The 25,154-nt window shown below is 39.1% G+C and overlaps 1 protein-coding gene across 1 annotated transcript; it reads left to right on the top strand.

Moving 5' to 3' along the window:
* On the top strand, positions 1 to 25,154 carry UGCG (UDP-glucose ceramide glucosyltransferase; the record flags this gene model as incomplete). The annotated part of the gene is made up of 9 exons (XM_079548449.1): positions 1 to 98; positions 15,699 to 15,840; positions 19,001 to 19,103; positions 20,047 to 20,148; positions 20,518 to 20,630; positions 22,334 to 22,512; positions 22,918 to 23,004; positions 23,430 to 23,619; positions 24,984 to 25,154. 9 exons carry the CDS (start codon positions 1 to 3, stop codon positions 25,152 to 25,154), a joined length of 1,185 nt encoding a protein of 394 aa, XP_079404575.1.

Genomic DNA, 25,154 nt, shown 5'->3' with positions numbered 1-25,154 from the left:
ATGGCGGTGCTGGCGCTGGCCCTGGAGGGACTCGCCATCTTCGGTCTGATCCTCTTTGTCGTGCTCTGGCTCATGCACTTCATGTCCATCATCTACACGTAAGCGCGCGGTTGCAGGGCTCGGGGCTCCGCCGTGCACCTGCGGGATGCGGCTGTGCGGGGAGGGCCGGGGCGCGCTGCGCTGCGGGAGGCGGCGTTCCGCCGTGCGTTGCCGCGGTGCTGCCGGCGCGGCGCGAAGCAGCCCGGTTAACAGCGCTGTGCGGGTTGCGGAGCGCGGGCTGCTTTTCTTTTCGGTGCACAACTCTGTGAAGGGATGACTTAATGCGTGGTGACGATACTAGTAAGAAAACAGCGTGCGCGCGTGTGTGTGCGTGTGTCAGGGGCTGCCTGAGGCACTGGCTGTTGGGGCGCTTTACCTTGCGCTGAGGGGTGTTCGCTCCAATGGCGGACACACAAAGCAGGTTTCTGTGTGCGCCCGCGGAGGGGCTGTCCGGGCTCTGTGGGAAGGGACTGGAACGTGCTCCTTTCTCCGGTAGGCCTTGGCTTTACTCTGTCGTCAATAGGAGGACACTGTTGCACCACCATAGGTGTCAGAGAATACCCGGGTTTCTGTTTGCCTTCCTTTCTTGCTGTTGCATGCAGCGATAGGTACCTGTGATAAGTGCCTGCCCTTGTTGAAGACAGAGCTCCTCTTGCCTCCACACATGCTAGGCGTACCTGTGCTGTCCTTGAGTATGATTGTTCTGCTCTTCTTTTTCTCACGAAGAATACCGTGAAAGGTCTGATCATTTTTTCACACTGTGGTTGGGTTGCATCTGGGTCTTATATTTACTCAGGTGCCTAAATTTTTTTTCTTGAAAACAAGCATATAGGTTGTGCTGGGCACGAATAGCGGTGTTTCGGTACCATGTGTTGTAGGGCTGCCCTGGGAAGAGGCTGTGGGATACCAAAGGCACAGCTGGCTCTGGGCAGCTCTCAGGCAAACAGCCCCTTGCGTGCCAGAACTTCAGCTTCCCTGGTAAGTGCATGTGCTGCTGCTGCTGCTGATAAATATTTAAGAAAGAGTGGTGGCAGCTGTGAGGGACAGGAGGCCCAAATGGTGACATAGGAGAAGGCACGTGAGAGGATAAACAAGAGAGAACGAACAGAGGACCATAGGGAAGGAGTTGTTTTTGGCAGCTTGTGCTGTACACCCTAGGTACAGAGAGAGGGTATGGAGCAGTGCAGGGACACCTCTAGATGGACTGAGGGTGTGCCATGGGGAGCTGTGGCAAGCCCTGGTTGGGTGCGGACACCCTGAGCCTCTGCAATTCAGAGGGTTTGCAGCCTGTAGGTGAGTCACACCAAAGCAGGTGCACCTGCCAGAGGAATAGTTAAAGAGCTCCAAATATAAGTAAGGTGCGGCGGAAAATAATTATGCACTGATGTCCTGCGTCATCTGAGTGTAAGATGCAGGGATACGAGGAGATTGGGGATGATCTTTATCTGTCTGAAGTTGAGTGTGGGGAAGGGTGTAAAAAAAACTACCCTGGAAGTTTGGTTGCATTCTGCCTTACTTCAGTATCCAAATCAGCAACTTCCTGTTAACTGACAATAACTTCAAGTAGAATTGCTGAAATTGGGACTGTTGTCTCTTCCAGTAGCTGCTGGACAAGGCAGGCAGCAGGCAGGCCTGGTGTAGCTTAAAACTGCTGTAAATGAACTGGCAATGACATGTGAACAGAGCCGTAGGTTTTTGTTACTGAGAGTTTGTGGTGTGCCTGCGGTTTGCTTATAGGACGGCAGCGTGATAACAAGCTGGAAACTTGCCAGCGGGACAGATGATCAGTAAGAATGGAGGCAGACTCACTCCAGTTTGTGCTACCCCTAGAAGAGAATGTGCCTGCAGCAGGGTTCCTGAGACCAGCTCAGAAGATACAAAGATAGGAGCTGACCATCTCTGCCCATGAGGTGGGTCAGTAACATGGCTTTTTAGTGTTCGGTGCAGAAGGGTGGCCCTTGGTCAAGGCTGAACAGCTAGTAGCACTGAAGTAACCAAGCTACAAGCTGTGCCATGTTGCTGAGGCTGGGTGGAGGAGCTGCAGCAGTTATTGGATAGGTATATAGAAACAGGAGTGCTGCTCCCCAAAGGGTGACCACTCAACTGTCCTTTACTTGTGCTGAAATTGGAGAAGTTCTGGGCACTTACAGCAGACATCCCAGGGAGGTATACTTGCAGTGCCTGTGGTGATGCTGGAGCTGCTAGGATGAATACAGCTGCTGGTGGATGTTTACAAGGGAAGGACCCCAAAAAACAATCATGACTAGTGCTGTGGCCTGGAAGTGCTGTTGGTTAAGCACAGTTACTCATGCCCCTCTGTTGTGTGTTGGATGTTTGTTAGAGCATGCTGCACCCTTCCCAAGGTCACTGAGGTGTCAGGGGGTCTTCTCTGATACATGGAAACTCCTTTTGATCACAGTGAAAGGATGTAACATGGCAGTAGAATTCTGTCATGTTTACCGCATACTGAAAGCTACTTAAACTACGCCAACTACAAACAGCAAAGAAGAAAGATGAAACTAATTAGTCCTCCCATTTCTCATGTTGTGTGATAATGTTGGTTCAATGTTTGGTAAGTGATTGGACTAAGGACTGTTCTCAGCCCACTGTGTCTAGCAGCATTTAACTGGTGGGTTGCAGGGACTGAACTGTGCTGTTGGAATAAAACAATGTTAAAACTTTTCCACAAAGCTTACACCATGTAATCCTCATCCTGTGGTTCTCTTCTGAAATTCTGGGTGTTTGATTTTAAAGTAATAATAGTGAGAACGTGTGAATTAAGTAGATAGATGGGATTATACATGTTCGAGAAAGTAAACTTGTTTTGAAACGCTGTCAGCAGTTGCAAGGTTAAAGAGCATTTCAGTCGTGTTGGTTTGCATTATAATTGCTTTAAAAAGATGTAGGTTTTGGATATCTAAGGTTGAGAAATGCCAGTTGAGAAACTGTCTGCTGTGCATTCTCCTGTGTCGCATTTGCTAAAGCGTAATCTGCTTCTTCACACTTTTCTCCCCTACCACATTTTCCCACTGTGAATGTTTTTGATTTATGAAAAATACAGTGGGTTTGGTAAATTTCACTTTCCTTCAAAATGAGCAGGTGGGTTAAACAAGGAGATTCAGATAGTCATACTGCTAAGTCAAAGGGCATTCTACAAATTGTCTGAAGTGCCTGATTTGAAACCAGGCTAAGTTTGTTGCTCTCTGTGTAATACCGAGTCAGTGAAGTAAAAGAAATTAACATAGGCCTAATGCATCTTTTTATTGCTAGTAATTAGGTAAAGGGCAGTTTGCATACATTTACTCTGTGTAATAAGGCAATGGTTTCTGACCTGTTTGTGTTGCTTTCCTTTATACCCTACGCAAGTCTGTGAGCAAGGACCCTTGTGTGCATATAGCTGCTTGAATTGAATTTGAACATTGACTGATCCTGCAGGAGTTTAGTGTTGGATGTTGCTGGGTATACTAATTCTCAAACCATCTGAAGCTATGTGATTGCATGGACAGCTAAAATGGACTTTCAGAACGAAAATAAAAGGGAAGGCAGTGTGAATGATGTGCAAATAAGGAAAGGATTTACAGCACTAGTCAGGAGACTAGGGAGTAAGTTTTGATATTTTAGCATTCTGTTAATCTAAACTAATGTTAAACTAATGATTCCTAAATAACTTCTACTCTGAAGATATGCACAGAATGGAACAGATGCCTTCTTAAATCAGGGGGAAAAAGTAAACAACTAAAGCTGCTTTCTCAGGGCTAATGGCACTCTAACACATTGTGTTTCTGAACAACTGACTTTCAAATTCTATGGCAGTGGGTTTGCTGCTTTAACAGTATTTGAAAATAGATAGTTCTGGTTTAATAATGATAGGTGTTTTCTGAACATTCTATGTCCCTTCCTAAAATAAAGCTGGCAAACAAAGCCCACAGAAGCTAGAAAAAGCCTTACTTAAGTGTAATCTGATATGTTTACCTACTAAAGTCTTCTGACTTTAGTCTAAAAATGAAGGAAAGCCTGTGTTTTATACTTCTCTAGAAACTCAAATTGATTATTCCAGCTCGTATCCCACACAAGGGGTGTACATAGCAAATACATTCTAGGTCTGAGGACAGAGGATAGGGTGTTGTAAGTTTGGGAAGTTGTGTTCTGCGTGGCATCTCTGAACTACATTGAACTTTGCCAGTGTCAGAGAGTTCCTAATAAATGCTTGGTGAGTTTCTTAACGTGCTTGCAACTTCCTGCTGTGTTTTCCTCGTCCACAAAATGAGACTCTTGGAGTCATGTTTCGGTTTTGAGTCTCCATTGTTCTTGTATCTGTTGCCAGTAACAATTGTAATTGCAGAGCTTTTTTTTCTTTTAAAGCGAGCCATAGCCAGCCAGTTGGTACTGATGTTGCTCATTGTCCTTGCTTGCTTCCCAGCTGTAAGTGGAAGGGTAGTGTCATACATGGAATTAATGACCATATTGCTGTTCCTAGTTTTTAAAAATAATTTAAGTGTATGGACGTTAAACAGTAGTCAATGAAAAATTAATTCTTTAATCGTTCTGCATCTAGATGTAATTAGACACATTGTGCCTTGTCTACTGGCGTAATCCAAGACTTCCAGAAACTTACCAAAGAAAGCTCCTACATGCAAGTGAAAGCATATATAATACCATTAGCATAATGCATAAGCATGCAAGGATGAAATTTGGTTTGCAAAGATTCAGAAAACTCAAGTTTACTGAAGAACTTATGCAACTTTGAAAAGCTTTCTAAAACATGGGTTCTAAACAGACACCAGCAAAGCTCTGTTTGACACCTGCTTTTTGAGTTGTTTTGATCTTTGGGGTAATACTATATTACTGTATAGCAGTTGCCACCTTTCCTTCTGAAGAAAAGGGTTTTTTTTTTTGTCCGTGTTCTACTGTCTCAGTGCCTTCAGTTAGTCTGTCCCTTGCTGCTTGGTCTGTGACTTGTGTCCAGTCTTACTCTGCTCTTCTCTGATATCTCTGCTTGTCTTTGATCTTGTTCTTCTGACTTTTTGCCTGTTGCTGTAGCTGTTTCTGTGTTTGGGCTGTCTTGTTTTTGCACTGCCGCTTTCTGGCAGTAGACTGACCAAATTGTCTGTTAAGGGCTGTAGTTACTCACTTTGCCATCTCGGGTGTGTGATTGCTTTGGTTTGTGAAAGTGCTTCAGAGGCAGCTACCAAGGGAGGCAGTCTATGTGCTATCAAGTATTCTGGGGCATCAGTGAGCTAAGATGTAGATGAACTTCCATGGAGATGATTTCAATGCCTTTTTCTGAAGTTAGAGGTATCCTTCCCTCTTGATGACAATCAAAGCAGAGAACTGAGAAATGTGGTTGTACTGGAGCTTCTCCAGGAAATGACTGAAAGACTTCTAGCAGATGCAGAATGCTCTGTCTGTTCTTGAGTTTGTTTTTCTTCATTCCTCGGTCAAGTCTTTACTGAACTTTTACTATCTAAGCTGAAATTTTTCATGCAAGTGAACAGTTTTTCCTGTTGCATAGCTGATGACAAACTTGATGTAAAACACTGAATTTAACATTGGGTTGTTATCTGTGATTTTATCTGTGTGGAAAAGGGAATAGAGCAAGCTTGTGACCTCTGCTAGGAATGTTTCAGCAATAATTTGTAGAGGATTAGAAACAAGCGAAAAAAGGACTTGCATTTTTTGACTGCAAACTGGGATGCTAGAGGGGAATGAAAAGTTACCTGAGGCTTTTCTTTGATCTTGGTAACACTTCTGTCTTTCTGTTCTCTCAGCACCACCATCTCCTCTATCTCTGCATTGATGATGGACCCTACTTCATGCAGAATCCTACAGATATTGGCTGCAAGTACCACATCCTTATAAATTGTTGGATTGCTTTTTCTCAGTGAGTGACAGCATTGTGGCAGAGAGAAATTGAAGGGAGCAAAGCAAAGGTAGCAAGTCAAGTACAATTACTAGGGAGGAGTGGGAGAATCAAAAAGTATGGGCAAGCACGAATGTGTTGAATGCCAAAAAGCAAGCACAAAACTTGGATGCCAAGTTGAGGGTCAGTTTTCAGCACAGAGTAGGAAGCTAGTGTTTTAGGCTGGAAATACCATTTGAAGGCTCTGTTCCAACCCTCTGCTCTAAGCAGGGCTAACCTAATGCTGATGGCTCTATGCACAGTGCACAGTTAGAGAAAACAATAGCTTCTTGTTGTGATAAAGCATGGGAACCACCAGAAGTCTTCAAAACTGAGATGCAAAAAGTCAATGGTTTTTGACATCTTTATTAATGATTTGTTGATGATACAGAGCTGGGAGGCGTGGCTGCCATACAGAGGAACCTGGACAGGCTGGAGAAGTGTGCTGACAGGAATCTCGTGAAGTCCAGCCAAGGAAAATGGCAAGGGATAGCTGCATGCATCTGCTCTGGCTGGGGACTGACCATTGGAAAGCAACTTTGCAGAAAAGGAGCTGGAGGTGCTGGAGGACAGCAGATTGACCCTGAGCAGTGATGCACCTGTGGTAGCAAAGAAGGCTAACAGCATTCTGGGCTGCATTTCTGACCGGTTAAGAAACTTGATCCTTCCCCTCTACTCAGTACCACTGAGTCTGTGTGTGGTGTGCAACGTACAGTTTTGGGCTGCTTTGATATGAGACATGGTGGAGTAAGTCTGGCTGAGAGCCAGAAGGATGCTGTCAGGGCTGTGCAGAATCTGATGTGCAAGGAGAGGCTGAGAGAGCTGGGACTGTACAGCCTGGATTAATCTTAGGGGGAATCTTATTAGTACATGTAAGTACCTGACCTGGAGAAGTTAAGAGTTAATTTTTGAGTTGTATGTAGTAAGACTGTGTTTGAATAACTTTTTGTGTTAGAAGATTAACACTGAGGGAAAGCGAAACAGCTCGAAACCAGAAATCTGAGTGGTAATAATGTGAGAACAAAACATTTGTGTCGGAGGCAATGAGAAGGCTGGTTTTTGTTTTGTGTTTTCTTCTTTTCTTTTGTTGTGAGCCAGGAGGATAAGATACAGATGGCAAACATTGAGGGAGAGTGTGATATTACAGGCTCTTAGCATGAGTAATTTGGTAGAGGCCCAGATTAGATTTATCCTAGCTCATTTTCAAAGGTAAAGAATTGAGGATACTATTCTCAGATTGGACATGTTGTCTTGAGAGAGAATGGGAGATGGTGCAGTGAATGTGACAAGTAGGCTGTAAGAACAAACCATGCCTTCCTGATGAATAACTTGTGCAGAAAGATGAAAGACTACAAGATTTGGAGCAGGTAAAGCAGATGACTACAATGAAGGAAGCTCTTGAAGTGAAATAGATTGTGTTACTAGAAGTAGTGGAGGTTTTCAAGCAAAGAGGCATTTCAGCCTTAAATGCTAGCTGCAGAGGAGGAAGCTGAGAAGTGAGATGAGGAAGAATGTGCTTTGTTTGTCTGCTTGTGTAATGGTTGAAGACTTTAATGAAGTTAAGAAGCTGAGGCTTTATGTAAACTAAATACTCCTGTAAACGTCTGGTTACTCTAGATTAGTGGAGATGTTTAGGTAGAGGGTGGTAGACAATGCTACGTGACTTTAGGAATGAATTTGTGGACTTTGTCAGAACTCGTATGTGGCATGCTAAGTATGTGACTAGTTTTACTGGTTTACTAAAGCACTCTTTAGTCCTCATATCATCCTTCCCTGGGAACTGCTGAAGTGTGCAAGGTCATTGGGATTTTAATTTTTTTAATTGAAAGAAGTTTTTTTGTTTTGATGTACCTATCAATGTCTTGCATTCTACAAAGGGCTGTGGCTTAAAGGATTTTGTGTTTTAGAATAGATAAAAACCTTTAATTCTTGCTAGGTGAATAGTTTGCATTTCTGAAGTATACTGCAGTAGTTGATAAATGTCTACACTAGTTTGTTCCTTCCCATATTTGGCCTTGGTAAATTCGTACCTTGGGTCACAGTGAGGTTGTAGCACATGTAAAATGAGTTTTACACTGTCTTCTGATCAGGTAGGATAAAATACCTCTGCAATTGTAGACAAAGAAAACCAAAGTGGAGTATTGTACTACGTGGTAGGCTGAGACTGTCTTGGAAGTACTGCCTGTGACTTGTTGCTTTGAAACTGTGTTTCTCGAAGCAGTCTGACAACTTCACGCGTGATTCAAATGGAGTGATCTTATTAAAACAGCCGGATAACTAACAGCTCATCTGTGTTGCCAGTTTATTTTGGTAGTTGCTTTAGCCTTTATTCTAGACCAATGATCATTCCCCTCTTCAGAAATGCCTCCTTGAAAACCAAAGTCTGTTTTGTTGGTTGTTTTTTTTCTGACCCCTTGATTAGGTTTGTCTCAGCATTATCAGCACTGTAATCCACAGAGAGGGCCCTGTTCAAGTGAATATAAACATTAATTCTTATGGTGGCTGTGAGTATCCTTTAAGTGCTTGTTCTGAGATACTAGTTCAGTTTATCCGTTTAGTAATGAATTCTGAGGTGATTGTTGCTATGGTTTAATAATGATAGCATGCTACACTTTATTTTAAAGCAGAAGAAGTATTTCTCTGACTACACATACATCTTTCTCGATGTAAAGCATCCATGATACTGAGACAGTGTACAGAGCTGTTAGAGGAAAGCTTCCAAGCACTTTATTTTTTAGCCTAAAACAGCACATGTTTTTCTTGCATGGTTTGCTAGAATAAGGCTGTGGGTGAAGTGAAAAGCTTTCAGGCTATTCTTCACAGGGATATGCATTGTGAACTGTCAAATGTTAATAGCAGCAGCAGCATCTTGAAAGTGAGAAATCCTCCCTGTCTCCATCCTTACAGGCATGGGGAAACAGGCTGGATTTTCAGGCTGATGGAGTTTCTCAAAATTAAGATACTCATCCTTCCTTTCAGACAGTTTTAAAGGTGAGATGAAATGTGGATGTTCCATAAAACACTATGCCTGCAGTGCTCTTGTGTAGACTGTATAGTAGTGAAGGAAGATAAATGTTTCTATTGAGCATCTATGTCCCCAGTGTTGTCCGTACTTTGGCAGTTTTCAGTTTATTATTTTCGAAGAGAGGAGATGAAATTTACCAAGCTGGATATTCTGGTTTGTATCTACTGGAAAGAAAGAAAGCTTTTCTGAAACCTCTAATGTTGTGTTGAGTACAGAAGTTACTCCAGTACTTTCTTTGGAAGGTTTCTATAGTTGCTTTCTTTTGCTTGTGATTGCTTCCTCGTGTTCTCTATTGGAAATTCTTCAAGGTCTCATAAGAGACTTGCAGTAAGAGCAGTGTCACTGCCTTGCTGATATTTCTATGGTCCAGACAAGGCATGTAGCTTTTGCCGGACCTCATCTGTGAAAATGAAGGAAAAAGGATTGACATGATATTTTTGTATTTGTTCATGTAGGTGTTGAGTCATCAGTGCTTTTTTTTTTTTTTTTTTTTCTTGCTGAAACTTTCAGGGAAAAGGGGCTGTGAAAGATTGTGCAACAGGGATCTATTTGTGCAGTGGGAGCAATAGGAAGCAGCTTGGGTCTGTAGGAAGCATGTGATCTAATATTTAGCAAATGAAGTTTTTGTTTAAACTTGTACCTTATGAAATGAGCAGTAAAGAGTTATGTTCTACCTACAGAATGGCAAAGTCAGAAAAGCAAACTGAATAACTATACAGTACAGATCTTCTTTGTATTAGAAGATTTCATCCTTAGCTTTGTGGGTTTGATTCTGCTGTAGTAGCTGACTGCTTTGGTTGCTTTATCAGGCCTGGAGTTGTTGCCGTCCACTGGAGATGCTCTCATAAATAAAACGCAAATTGCATTGCATGCAGCTCTGAAATTGCGTGAGACTCGTTGCAAGCAGCCTGCATCAAAAAATGTTTCTATTTCTATGTTCCACTGGCTCTTAATTTGCTGCTCAAAGGGATAACCTAAATCCCCTTCTACTCCTACACCTTTCTAAACATTTCTGCTTTTCTAATCTGCCTTCAGTGAGCATGTGGCTACATGGTGACTCAGACTCAGATTTTTTGTGGGATAGTTCTGTTTGATCAGCAGGCTGATCCAATTTATCTTGTGGCCCTGACTGCTTTATTACCACCAGTAGGCTGAAGGGTGTGGGAGAGCAGAAACAGGGCAAGAATTGCTGTTTTGATGGCAGCCTGCAGACAGTCTTTAAGAGAATGCTCTGTGTTCATTTCAGTACTTACTGTGTTCCAGAAACGGCTGTGATGAAGACATAGTGCTGTGTTTTTGTTAAGCACATGCCAGAGTAGACTTCACGTGCACTGTACACTGACTACCCAGGATTTGGGCTGTAAAAGGATTCCCATTACTTCAGGTTTAACTGCAGTCTATTGTATGGGAGTTGAGTCTGTTTGTTTCCCTTTTATCTTGTGGGCATGGGGATAAGAAGGGGAATGGGGGAAGAACTTCTAAATTTTGAGAAAGGGGCAGTTTGCTAGAGATTTGAGGTTGATATCTGAAGTTTTGCTCATTTCTTTCTAAAAGATATGGCATTCATCTTTTTTTTTTTCTTTTTTTTTTTTTCTGAACATGGAGTTTAAAATCAAAGCCAGTGACACAAAATCCACCTGTGAGAAAACGCATTACGGATTGCTTACGCTGAATGTGGTGTGACTTTTGCTATAACGTGTCCAGCTGTTCAAAAAATACTTCTTATAGCATTTCATTTGTGTTTGAAGGTTTAAAGTTAAACAAATTGCACTAAGTAAGATTTTTATTCTGCCTTGTGTGGTTGTATTTATCTCTACTAACTGAACTACTGCTTCCATAATTGGAAATGCAGATTAATGTTTATTTTCTGAGAATATTTACCTTCTGGAAACCTAGAATTATCACAGTTCTACCTCAGTCCATTTTTTTTTTCTTAAGTCCTTTACTTCTGCTTTGTGTGTGTGTGTGTGTGTGTGTATCATTTGACTCTAAGTATTCCATTTCATTCCCCTTTGTGCACCTCTCCATCATGGTATCAGTGTGCTATATGCTAAGGACCTTTGCCCTTTCATCTGTGCGCTATGTGTAGTACAGGAAGAAATTTGTGTAGAATGTCAGCGGAATGTATTTGATTTGTCTTTTACCCTCAGCTGGTATATGAGGGAGCACTAACCGACTGCAGCATGACCTCATCCTTGTGCACATTTCCAGAGGAAGTGGCTGGGCTCCCTGCACTGCTTTGTGCTGGCATGGATCCTCCTCTGACCTGTGGTGAGCGTGCTCATACTGCTCTCCCATGGGCAGCTTGGCTCTCTGGAAGCCTGCTGAAGTCAAGGGAGGAAGGAGCATGAGCTTGTTTTTTTTTTTTTTGCTGATCTCAGCAGGCTCCTTTCTGAACATGCTATGGAGCTTATTGCATCCTTCCTGAAGCAGCTCCAAAATTAATTTGGCAATCTAGCTTTTTTCCTTCCACTTCAGGATTAGTTTTCTGTTTAAGTGAGTCAAAATAACTTACAGCAGGATTGTATGGGCATCCATACTATCGCAGTGTCTTGTTTGGCTGGTGTTGACAGAAGCAAGGAGGTTAAGGAGTACCAAGGGATCTCTGCTGTTAATGATGCCACAGGATTGTCTGCTCATCCTTTCAGCAAGTATAGTTGCTAAGTTAAATGGACAAAATGCTGATGCTACAACTGACATTACATTGTGGTGGTTTAAGTGTCTTGACTAGGTCATTGTGGGATCAGACAAATGGCAGCCCCACTGTAAGAAGAACAGCACATCCCAGAAATGGAGAAAAAGATGAGTGCCTCCAAGTAGCAGCCTATGCTTGAAATGATTCAGCTGTATGATGAAACCATACTCTGGGCAACAAAGGTTGAAAAAGGATCCAGGTGTTTAATTCTGCCTTAAAGAATAATTCTGGGCACTTGCTAGGAGACCTGTGCTGGTCTGTTTTGCAGTTTCCAAAGCCAACTGAAATTGAGGAGGTCCCTAAAAGGAGTAGTGTAGTAGGCCTCTAAGTATGCAGTAGAACGTTGTGTTCATGAATCTGTGTAAAGCAGTATAAAAAGTACTTGATCATGCATTATTCTAGTTTAGATATGTCACTGCAACATCTTTTCATCAGTCTGTGCTAGCACACCCAAAGATGCTTTTCCTCCTGCTGGTGTAGATGAGCGCTGTATCAGCTGTTCAAGCAGACCCTTCCTATCCACCTTTGCTGGCATTCATTTTGAGCATGTAGCTCCAAAGCCAACAGTTGTCTTGAATCAGTGACTAGGATAAATAAAATTTGGCTTTTATTTGTAAATAAGATTACAATTCTGCATGCTCTGTATTTATAAAATACAATGTGTGTTTTTGGCTGCTGAACTGTAAAACTATAGTTGTACAGCCATTGCTGCTTCAAGGTGCTGGAACATGTTTGTTATTAGCATGGAAATGTCTATACACTAAGATTAAAACGGTTGGATTTTTATTTTGACCTTTCCTCGGCAGCTACTGTGCTTAATTCTCCTTAATAGCTACAAGAACATTGTTCTTCACCACAAGCTTGCAACGGATACTTTGAAATTACAAAGCAGCACTAACAAGACTCTAAAAATTATTAGTCTTTGTAAAGCCAGGATTGCTGACCTTTCTGTGAATTTAAGAGTTACCTGCACTACTTTCTCTGGACTTCTCTAATCTTTCTTTCAGTGGTATTTATTGCACTAATTGGAATGTTGTAGATTTTAATCTGTCCATGAAGATACTTGCTTTTGGAGATGTTTTAGTGCAAGGCATTTATAGATGAATGAAAATGTGGTGGTGATCTCACCTTCTTTCCCTTTCTGCTGCCAAAAGAAGCAGAACCATCGTCCTTCTCATTTCTCCTCTTTCAATCAGAGAGATGTTATTCTGTAGCAGATCCTGAACTCCACTAATCCCTGTGAAATGACTCAGTTGACCAAGAAAACTGACTGGAGGACATGTGTAGGAATTCGAAATTACAGACAGAGAAAAGATTCTCTTTCCAAAGTAATGAGCTGCTGGGGCATCTCATCTGCTTGTGCAACTACAGCCTCCAAGGGATGTCTTCAGTCCTTTCCGGGTCTTGTTAGTGCTGCTTTGTAATTTCAAAGTTTCTGTTGCAAACCTGTGGTAAAGAACAATGTTCTTGCAGCTATTAAGGAGAATTAAGTATAGTAGCTGCCGAGGAAAGGTTAAAATGAGTGAATAAAATGTTTTGTTTTTCAACTACTTTTAATAACCATTGTGACCCAGCAGTCTACTCCAGCAAGCTTTCTTCTATTTGCTGGAATACTCAACTACCTGAATGGCAGGGGAGGCAAGGTTTAGTAGGCTAACTTGATACGGATTGCCAAAGATTTATCATGTAGTAACACTGGGCATCATAACTCATTGAACTGAATTTCTGCCTTTTGAAGTATTTATACTTCTGAGAGAAGACATCTAAATTGTAAATAAGTTTCTATAGATTTTGCAGATGCTCCTTAGACAATATAGAAGAGTTGAATCACAACTCATGGCTCCATTACGTATCCTTCTGCTGCTCTTTCCCAACTAATTCCCAGCACCAGGCTGCTTAGATGGAATTTCAGTGCTTTGTCTCCTGATGATTGCAGGCTGATGTATTTAACACATGTCAGTGTGAAGTTGTTTGTAGATAACTTGGCTACTGTTCTTTCACACTTGGGACCTGCAAGTGTCTTTAAATAGCACTTTAAATAGTTTTTATTGTTTCCTTGATGTAGTAGTGCTTTCTTGCAGCTTATTTCATTAGGCAGGGTTAGGGAAAAAACAATTGATTAAGCAAGAATGTCTTAATAGTCTGGGTTAAGTTCAGTGCAAAATAATGCATAATATGAACCTTGAAGATTCCTATTCTTTCACTCCTAACTGCCTTGCTTGCTCAGTGCTGGTGAAAACCACTACGATCACAACACCCATCTGAGAGAACTGAACCACAGAACTGACAAGTTCGGATCAAAAATATTGCTTCACTATCTGGTATTTCATCCTACATTTACAGTGTAGACCCTGCATGTTCCATAGAGTGTGACTTCACTTAGAATATATATGTTAAAAATATTAATGTTAACTTAACCTGATATTTTGAGTTCCCTGTTAAATGTTAGCCCTGATGTTGCAACTTATTTCTCACAGTAGTTGCTGTTTCTCTGGTGAAGATAGATTTCCAGCTGTTACTCTTTTATTCTTGCTCAGGTTACACCAATCTGCAAATAGCCTTTATCAGTGTAAAATGATGTGGCTTACTGTTTTCTCTTGCTCCGTGGGGTCTAACAGGGTGCTGTCTTACCTTAGTGTCATGAGACATGTAGCTCCCAAGATGGCATTTTAAGGTACCATGCTAGAGTCAGTCTTACCATGCCGAGGCATACTCTTTCAGGATTCTTGGTCTGAGATGCATTATAGCTGATTAGATCCTGATAATGCTACGTGCCTCATTTGCAAATTTTTTGTTAGGCATCCCTCACACCATGTCTATGCTCTTTTTTGCGTAATTCGATCACCTGCCTAATCCTACATGTCAGCATGGTTTGTAACACAATGCCTTGCGAGATTCTGCAGGTTTATCACTTGCTGCTTGTAATCTATCACAATCCTGCTGCACGTCTTCATCTGTGTTTCTTCATCTTCTCTTTCCATTCACTTTTTCCTTTTCTTCAAGGATTTTCTCAATATACAAACCCTATTTGCACTGCTACAGCCCATTTAAAAATGATTATTTATTTGCATACTTATTTTTCTGCCCCTCCCCTCTCCCCCACATTGTTCACAGTAGCATTATTCGTGCTTCCTTAACACCCTTGTTTCCTGCTGTGTTGATGTCCAAATTGGCAATGAGGTCTTTGTGATAGCTCTCAGAACTACTAAACAGTTTCTTCACTTTTGTCTGACTGCTCCTTGTCCATTAATTGTTTGTCAGGACTATTTTAGTTTACCTCTGCAGTGGCTTGGTTTTGATGGCAGTACGAAGACATCATCTTTGTGTCTTATGGTTATGCTGCTGCAAATAGTGCTGTGCTTCTGCTGTCCAGCTGCAAACCTCACTTGAAGAAGTGTGCTGGGGAGACAGATGAAATGGCACGTGTGAGAGTGTCATTGTCTTATTTCAGCATTCAACAGAATGCTGTAGAGAACTACTGGAATCTCCTCTGTTAGTAGAGTAACTAGATTAGTAACTTTACTTTCTAAGGCACATTCTCAGTTGATCTTCATCCCTTCCTTGAAGATGTTGAACTATTTTTACTAATTCCTATTTTTCCCTTTGTGCTTTCAGCTTGCTTTAAGTTTTGCATACATCGATGTAGGAAAAATAACCTTACCTTTTTATTTACAGGAGGATGTTTTCTGATTATCCTGTTACAATAATGATTTTAAACACTGTGTAAGAAGGCAGAAAAGTTTGCCCTACATAGTCTGAGGAAAGTGATACTTCCGTTGTTTAAAATTGATCATATTCGGAATTTTATCTGAAGTATTTAAGAAGTTGAATAAGATTGAATTGAATTTATCTTGTCTAATGCTATGCATTCTCTGACGTGCTGTCAACAGGTCTGAAAACAGCTGTTGATTCTACAACTGAAAGAAAATTTCTGATTACAATTTTAAAATTTGAATTTCTTATTTTTTAACTGTATTTTTAAATGGAATTCTCTAGCATATTTTGTTTCATCTACAGTCGTATGTTATGTCTTCTTGCAGGCGCCTCCACCTAAATAAGAAAGCCACAGATAAACAGCCGTATAGCAAGCTTCCTGGTGTTTCACTTTTAAAGCCGTTGAAAGGTGTGGATCCTAATCTGATCAACAACTTAGAAACCTTCTTTGAACTGGATTATCCCAAAGTATGTATACTATTTACAGTCTTTCCTTCTCTGCCTCTGAAAATCCAATCAGTGGTTTGTGCTAGAACTGCTCAACTTGATTGTATAGCGAATTGTTCTTCCTTCCACAGCAGATGCATGATTACGTGTTCTGTATGTTCCAGACAATATTTATTCCTCTTCAAAAAACTGCTTATAAAGAAACATGACCAAGACTTGAAGACAGCATACTCTTGATTTTACTAAGATTGGTTTAATCATTGCTCCAGTACTTTCTTGTTTATAGGAATACAATCTTTAAAAGACCGTTGCCTTTTAAGAGACCAACACCCTTCATAATTCCTGTAACAGATTTTGTGAAAATAGCCTGAAACTTACTGGTGGTTCTTACTGACGTGCTGTGTAGCAAAATGTGGCTCAGTGAAGTACTGCCTCCAAGCCACTTAATCATATCCGGAAAACAAATAGTTAAGAAAAGCTTATGTTTGCTCTTGAAAGCTGTTTGACTTAAAAGAGTGATAAGTAAGGTAAGTGATAAGTGTCAGATGCTGTCCTTGTGTTAAGGACCTTAAAGGGGAAAGACTTGTTGCGTCATTTACTTTGTGGTGTATGGTAGTGTGGAATGGTGGAATACAGTCTATTCCTAACACATGTAGTTTGGGTTCAAATTCTTGATATAAAAACTTTTTGCTTCAGTTCTCAGAATTGCTTTCGGCACTGCTGTTTCCTTTGTAAAAGCACAAAAAGGATGAAAAAGGACGAAAGCACATGTGAACTCTGTAGTGGGTTTTCTTTGTGTATTCTATTTAGGAGTAACTTCAAAGCTCTGTCAGATAGGGTTTAAAAAACAAACAACAACAACAACAACAACAACAAAAAAAAAAAAAAAACAAAAAAAAAAAACCCAACCAAAACGCTTGCAGTTGACTACGAATTGGATTGTTCCTCTCTAGTAGTGTTTGAGGCCTTTCAAAACTCGAGGCATGCAGATTTGGAATCATTCTGACTCCACAGAAAGTACAATAAACATTAAGTATTAAAAAAAAAAAAAAAGTTCAGGGCAACAAGATCTCAAAGTGTTTTATAGCTATAATGACCATCTCAATGATCATTATTTGACTACAAATACTATTGTTCTTACCTACTATTTTGAAATTTGTCAGGAACGTCCCCTTTGTGTTACATTTAAATTAACCCAATTCTGGTCTTTGTACAGATAAATGTCTTTGTATTTCCTCTGCTCTATTCATGTATGTTGTTCTTTAGTTCATTATTGCATACAAAGGCTATTTAACATGAAATAAAGTTTTTCTGCTGAAATGCTGTCATGTCAGTTTTCTGTTACTCATTCAAAATTCAATTACTCATTGAAATTTTTCAGAATGGATATAGAGATGTTATTCCAACTGTGGATTGAAGATTTTTATGAATTACTAGCAAAAAATAATTGTTTCACATAAGTAAGTGGATCAACAATAAAGCGCTAATCTCTTCAGTTGTTAATTTCCATGACTCACAATGTAAGGGTCACTTCTGTAGTAGTTGGAAGATCTGAATACTTCTTTATTGGAACGTATGGAATTTATATGGAATTTACTTAAATTCCATTTTCTTTATAAAAATGATTGGAATCAAACACTGCTCACTCTTCGGGCTAATTGGCTTTATGCTTGCACTTAGAGACGTAGCTGCTTTTGTCTGGTAGTCTGTAGTATTGGAGCAAGTCCTACAAGTACCATTAAGAAGTTATTAAGTTTCCACAATATTCTGAGTGAACTTGCTCTTGCTGGGTTTTTGTGTCACAGTGCCTTTTCTCCACTTGAAATGATGTATTTATTCAACTTATTTCATCCAGTACTGGATGACATTACTTGTTCCTTATAAACAACATGAGAACTATCATTGAGCTTATAGGCAGACAGCCTTTGATGTTGAGAATAATTTTTTCTTGTATAGTTCCTGGAAAATGAAGTTCTGTTTTGCTCACCAACTGCAGCTTTTTATTTATTATTCCTGTATCAAATGGGATTAAATCATTTCTAATGAGGCTGCCCAGTTTCACTTTTTGCCTGTAAGGATGACTTTGAGGTATTTTGATCAGAAATTTACATTTTCTGAATTGTATTCTTAGAGTTGGTGTGCTCTTGAGTTGTAATGCTTCAAGATTTGATCAGGGAGACGGGAAGGCTATGTCAAGAAAGAAGTACTCAGGGAGTCCATTACTAATGAAGAAACAAATGCCTCTTTCAAAACTTGCAGTCTTGAGACATGTAGTTGTGTGATTCTTAAAACGCTGCTTTTTCACCCAGTGTCTGTGGCTCATTTAGTAGCTGTGTAGGTTGACTGCTGAAACAGGTACAGTTTCTTCTTGCTAGGTTTTCTAACCTTTGTTCTGTAGAGGGGAAAATGTACATTCTATGTTCCTGCACTTAGCTTTGTTGTATGATGAAGTGTACTTTTATTGGTCTCAAAGGGCTGTCATCCTGCTGTGTTCTGCATTATGCATCTACAGAATGAAGAAATGGAAGCTGTAGTCAGGTGTACAGTAGTTTGTCTTAACATGATCTGGAGTTTTGTTAAAGAGATGAGAAGAATCTGGTTTGTGTCAGTTTCATTTTTAAGTCTCTTATTTGTTTTACTGTCCAAGTATTCAGAGTATTACAGACTGTTGGTAAAGATCAAATTCCAGCATAGTTCTGGCACACAGTGCTTTGGCTGAAAGGTGAGATCCATAATCCTAAAAGTACTGTGGGTTATATTCTGCCAAGGAAGTGAACATTTTCACAGCTTGTAGCACCTTCCTTTAATATTTGATGTACTGTAGTTTTATAGATTATTAACTTCAGATTCATATGTGAACAGAAATGGAAGCAGGGTTAGGGTGGAATGGAAGCAGGAGCAGAAACTTCAGCTTCTTTGAGTAATGTTCTGTTTTGTGTTCTTCCCAATAACAGGAAAATGACCATTCCTTGCGGTAGTAGTTTACAGGGACATGGAATTGTTTTCTTTTTAGCAAGTCCTTGCTGGAGCATTAGGTGTTATTTAGCTGTAAAACAACCCCTTTTATTTTTAATGCTATAACAGTGCTATTCATTTTTTCCAGTTTGCTATGCTGTGAAGCTTTATTCCCTAGGCTATAATGATATTAAATATGTGCATCTTTTTTTTTTTTCCCCACTAGTATGAAGTACTACTCTGTGTACAAGATCATGATGATCCAGCTATTGATGTCTGCAAAAAGCTCCTTGGAAAATACCCAAATGTTGATGCTAGACTGTTTATAGGTAAGCAGTGCATCTCCAGTGTGGGACTTCAACTTATAAAAAGATTTTTAGGCTTTCAGCTCTTTAATAGTGTTCTGAAAGACATAGTTGTCTTGTTCTTCCAGTATGCATTCTGTGACTTAATCCTGTATTTGAGCAGAGTATAGAACTAGATTTGTATTCGTAATTTGTGACCTCATTTTAAAAGCAAACAAAAACAACAAACTCTAGGAAAAATAATTATTCAACCTCTGCACCCTTTTTCTGCTAAGTCTGGAATTCAACAGTTTTAATCTTGTTTCTACACTAAATTAAATATGCAGGAAGTGACTTAAAGTTCTGGCTGTATTTGAGCTTGAGGTGTTAAAATAATCTGTTTTCATCAACTTAGAGACTGTAAGTCTGTTTCTTACTACTTGTTTGCACAGAAGGAGGAAGGTGATAGGAAAGGATAATTAGGACTAGATGACATGTAATAAGCAGAATCATATCTGTTAGGAGCAAAAAGTTGTGTCACTGTATTCTGCTCCACTCCCCCTTTTGCTGAGGTTATCCTAGGGTGTAAAAATCAGAATCAGGACTCGAAAGAAAAAGCAGTAGGCAATATTTACTTCATAAAATATAGTAAAAAGCTTTGTAATTCTACTCTGTTATTAACCTACCATTTTGAGGAAGCATTTGAATAATTTTCCTTTTTAATTCTCTACTAAACTGTAGTAAAATAAAATAAAAAAAAGAAATAAACGAATGTGTAAAACTCAAATCTTTTCATAAAGGTGGACTTGTAGAATTGAAAGGTAAGCATGTACTGATTTTCCAGCTAGACTTTTTTTTTGCAGATAGATTAAAAAAAATCTTTAAAAAAAAAAAAAAAAAAAAAAAGCCAACAAACAAATGAAGGAAAACCACGCACACAAAAAAACCTCATTTTGAATATGATGCTTGCCTTTTTTTTTTTTTTAAGGTGGTAAGAAGGTTGGCATCAACCCCAAGATTAACAACTTAATGCCTGGCTATGAAGTTGCTAAATATGATCTAATATGGATTTGTGATAGTGGAATCAGAGGTAGGTGTGTATTGTAATGCTGATAGTTTCTTTGCCCTTACTCCATGTAGGTTAGCAGTTGCAAAAGATTATTTTAACTGAGAACAGAAACAGAAATGAAGTCTGGAGAATTATTTTCACAGAATAAAAATTTTCAATCTTTAAGGACATTGGTCTTGTTTTTGAAAATACTGTTCTTATCTTATTTGCTGATCATAAAATAGTAATAATGATTAAAATAATTTCTGACAGTTTATTTCCCCGAAGTTGCGTGCACAAAGCCGTACCTGCTGTTGACAGTAACATGAAAATCGCAGTGCTGTTATACAGTAGCCTTCTGCTAATGATGGAATTGCTCAATGAACTGTCATTTTCTTATTTCTTGCTTAGTTACACCGGACACTCTGACAGATATGGCCAACCAAATGACTGAGAAAGTAGGATTGGTCCATGGTCTTCCCTACGTTGCTGACAGACAAGGATTTGCTGCCACCCTGGAACAGGTCAGTGCAGTGTGTGTGTGTGTATGTATTTAATACATTGCTGACTAGAAGTTGTATAGTGCCTCTTGCATTTTCAAGTGAAAGGAGGTTTCTTTTATTTTTAGCAACAGTTACACTTTAGACTGTCTAGGATAGCTTGTAAATGTTTGGAAATTCTACTACGTTGCTCCAGAAATCAATTCAAGTCTTGTTTGCTATACAGAGTGCAGGATGAAAATACAGGATTTTATTTTAATAATTACTGGCATCTTAGAGCTCATAGCTTTTCTTTACTGACTTTAACTAGGAAAACAAAAATGACTATAAGTTAGAGAAAAGTCCTACTTTTTTTAGATACTACTAATACTTTTACAGTATTATCTTATTTCCAGAGGTTAAGCAGAACCTTTGGGAACAGGACCTAATCAAAGTGTATGTTCTATTTTCTCTTAATACTCTCTCAGCTTTCCATTTTCAGCTGAGATGCACCCTGTACAGGAAGTACTCTTTTCTTACACAAATTTTTTACTTGAATCTATTTGAATCTCCTGTCTGTATCAGGAAGTTCTGTAGATCTATATTACAAGCACCATAGCCTTCTGAAGTCTGAACCTTGCTCTTCTGTAGGGCTATTTTATGTCTCCTAGTGCTTGTTTAGAAAGAGAAGGTGAAGAGTTGATTCCTGTACACCATCTTCATATCGCTTAATGTTATCTGTCGTGTTCTTCTCTTTCTCCATTCTCAGTAAGTTATTCTCAGTAGAATGAGGAGATTGAGTTTTGTCTGTTCCTCATCTCTCAAGGCAAATATTTAATAATTTCTTTTTACTCTAAGCTGGCATAAATAAGGCATTTTGGTTCTATTCTAATAGTCAAAGACAAAACTGAGAAAACAGTGCGGAGAAATTCAGTAGAAAGAGTGTACCCTGAGTGAATTTTTTTTTTTTGAAACAAAGTCAATTGATTTTCTTAAAAGAAGAGAGCAAGAAGCTATAACACAACTCTTATTGCTGCTTGCTAAATAGCATCTCAATTATTGCTTCTATGCTCCTGGAAGAACTTTTTGCTTCTAGTTCCAGTGTACCACAAGGTCACCATGCCTTCTGTTGAATAAACTGATGTATTAGTAAGACTGTCAACAGGATGAGTAGCACTAAGATGCTAATGTTCAGCCTTGGCAATCTTCTTCTAGGAAACTGCTGGCTTTGTTACTGCACCTTGTATTTTTAAAACTTTTTCAGTCTGAAGTGTCTTGGCTATTTCATCCTGCTGGTACATTAAACAAAATTTCTTTGCTTCTTTACTGCTGTGTAGTAAGCTTCTATAAAGTTGTATGCAGTGATCCAGCTAAGAGGAATGAGACAGTATGTCTGTTAGCTGTAAATAATATATTATTTGAGTGATTAGTAGTTTTAGATTTACTATGTGTGTTACCTGAGAACAGCCTAAATTAGAAATTTAGTATTGAATAAAATGTGGCATTTCAATATAAAAATTCAAGCTGTGTATTGAATCCCTAGAAATAGAGACCATATCTATTAGATTTCCCAGATTTAGTGTTAAGTTAGACTTCTTACTTGGGTGGTAAAGAACTTCCCAAATATAGGATCATTATTGGCTACGTTTACACTTCTTTCTCCTTGAAATACATACAGAGGAGAGAGTTGTCAGTAGTAATGGCATAACTACATGTAGAGCTTAAATGCCTTATCTTGTTTTTTGCAGGTTTATTTTGGAACTTCACATCCAAGGTCATATATTTCAGCCAATTTAACTGGCTTTAAGTGTGTAACGGGAATGTCGTGCTTGATGAGGAAGGATGTCTTGGACCAAGCAGGGGGATTGATAGCTTTTGCACAATATATTGCTGAAGATTATTTTATGGCCAAAGCTATAGCTGACCGGTAAGACCACTGAAGCAAGCTTTTGTTTGAAATAAGGTTTGTAACTGTTTTCACGTGTTACGTGCTATATATGTAGGCAGTCAGGTCAATTTCATGTATGTGCACCAAGCGTGCTTATGACATGTGCTTTTTTCTGTCAATCCTTGAAGAGATATACTCAAGCCCACATCAGTTGTTTTTTGTTTCAGAGAATTTAGGTATATTGTTCAGGAAATATTTACTATCTTCCAAGCAAGAGATTTGGTAAAAGCATTCTTAATTTTTTTGCTCTTATGAATTGTAATAATGTAGCATATATACTAAAGAAAATATCAAAGCTTAATAAAATTCTTGAAATGTTTGTTCTGTAGCTGTTCTTTGCATTTCTTATTTGCATGCTATTAATAAAACACATTTATTTTTCAGAGGATGGAAATTTGCAATGGCCACACAAGTTGCAATGCAAAACTCTGGTTCATATTCTATATCTCAGTTTCAATCCAGAATGATCAGGTAAAATTTTAATTCTTACTTCCTCTCCCTTCCATTCCTGTCACCTGTTTCTGATGAGGTTAACCTGAAAATGGAGTGAATACTTTTCTCAAATTAATTTGTTGTTAATGTCGGGAATGCTATAGTTTCGGTACATGTCTAAAGGTGCTGACTTTGCAAGGAAGTGAGACTCATGCATGAGTAGTTGGTTTTTTTTTTTTTTTTTTTGTTTTTAAAGACTAAAAACCTAAAAAGAAAAAATGCAACAAAAAAAAACTGGTTACCTTTTAAATGTTTTACATAGTGTTTTTGAAAGGGTGATTTTCTTTTTTGCCGTTAAATTTGGAAGTGTAAGTTAAACCAGATTGATGGCTCATCACCTGGTGAGTTAGGGGAAGAAGTCATAAGAAACTACATGTCTGAATTGTTTTGTTTGTTTTTCCTAGATGGGCCAAACTGCGAATTAATATGTTACCTGCCACAATAATATGTGAGCCAATTTCAGAGTGCTTTGTTGCCAGTCTTGTTATTGGTTGGGCAGCTCATCATGTGTTCAGATGGGATATAATGGTGTTTTTTATGTGTCACTGCTTGGCGTGGTTTATATTTGACTACATTCAACTAAGAGGTGTTCAGGTATGTCACGTTTCTTCTCAGAGGTTATGAAAGCTGCTAATGCCAACTCCTTGAACAAACAGATAAATATGATTACAGTGGCAAGATACTTGGTATCATTGAGGAAGTGCTAGGTCCAATCCTTTTAACTCTGCCTACCTGCTAACTTCACTTAAAGTACCATGAAAGGTGTGCTTGGTTGTGACCTTATTTTCTTTGTGCACTTACTTCTAACTAGCCTCCTCAAGTTGACTTCTGTCTCCCTTTCACATTTTTGCATTTGTGTTTCCAGTCTGCTATATTTATGCATGTCCAGAACTCTACGCTTTTTTTTTTTTTAAAAAAAAAAGAACAAGAGTAGCAGCTCTGGGATTTTAGTTGTTTTTTTATCTTCAATTGTTCTTCTCTCTTTTGTATCTTGAAGCTTATGTGTACAGTTTATGTGCACTTAAACATACTTCTTCTGTATTTTAATACTGGATATAATCTAATTTCAAAAATAAAACCTCCTCGTCACTGGAAGAAGGGAGTCTTCATTTTTAAAACTTTCTATATTGAAAGATAGCACAAATCAGAAAAATACATGCTTTTCTGATGCTGTAGTTCTTCAGGCTAGTCTGTCTACTGTGACTACCCTATTCCATCTAAATCTGGTCCACAATTACTTACGTGTACAAATTATGAACTAATTCTCATCATACTGAAAAACGTTCTCTTTGTATTTTAAGAATTCCTAGAAGGAAAGGCTTGTTCTGCCGATCAGGTAGAGCACTGGTTTAAGTTGTTTCTCTGATTACTGTAGTTACTGCATGATATGTACATGGTGCAGTAAAAACTTTGTACCTGTTCTTCTTCTAAAGCCTCTTCAGTTTGCAGCTCTGCATATAGCTAGTAAATCTCAGAGGAACAGTAAATTCAGAAGGGCTGTCTGTAAATGTTTTTTGATCTCTTTTTTCCTATGCAATTAGCCAAAAGCTTGGTTCTTCTAATTTCACTCCCTTGAGAATGTGTGGTAGCCTACTCTCCAGGTGCTGCTATTCTGGGATCTGTGGCATAAACCTTTTGCCTGCTTTCAGCACAATTTTACAAAGCTTCAAAAGAAAATAAATTGAAATTGTGACTATTTTGCTTTGCATACAAGTCACTTCTTGAACCTTCTGGGTCATTCTACCAAGTATCTCATGTTTAATATGGGTAATCATATCTTCAACGAGAAAAACTACTTGGTTTCTAAATAATAGAATATGCTCTTGATAATATCAAACTGTTAGATAATATCTAACGAAGCGTTAGAATAGATTTGTCTGTAATACCAATCTTTCACATTACTTCAAAACTCCTTTGGAATGGTTAGTATGCTTAAATATTTGTTTTTATATTCCTAGGGTGGTGCTTTATGTTTTTCTAAACTTGATTATGCAGTCGCTTGGTTCATCAGAGAATCCATGACAATTTATATTTTCCTGTCTGCTTTGTGGGACCCTACTATTAGCTGGAGGACAGGACGCTACAGATTACGTTGCGGAGGCACTGCAGAAGAAATCCTTGATGTATAG

This window comes from Tetrao urogallus (genome assembly GCF_951394365.1).
Source record: "Tetrao urogallus genome assembly, chromosome: Z".
In the NCBI taxonomy this organism is placed as follows: Eukaryota; Metazoa; Chordata; class Aves; order Galliformes; family Phasianidae; genus Tetrao; species Tetrao urogallus.
This window is presented reverse-complemented; position numbering and strand designations above follow the sequence as displayed.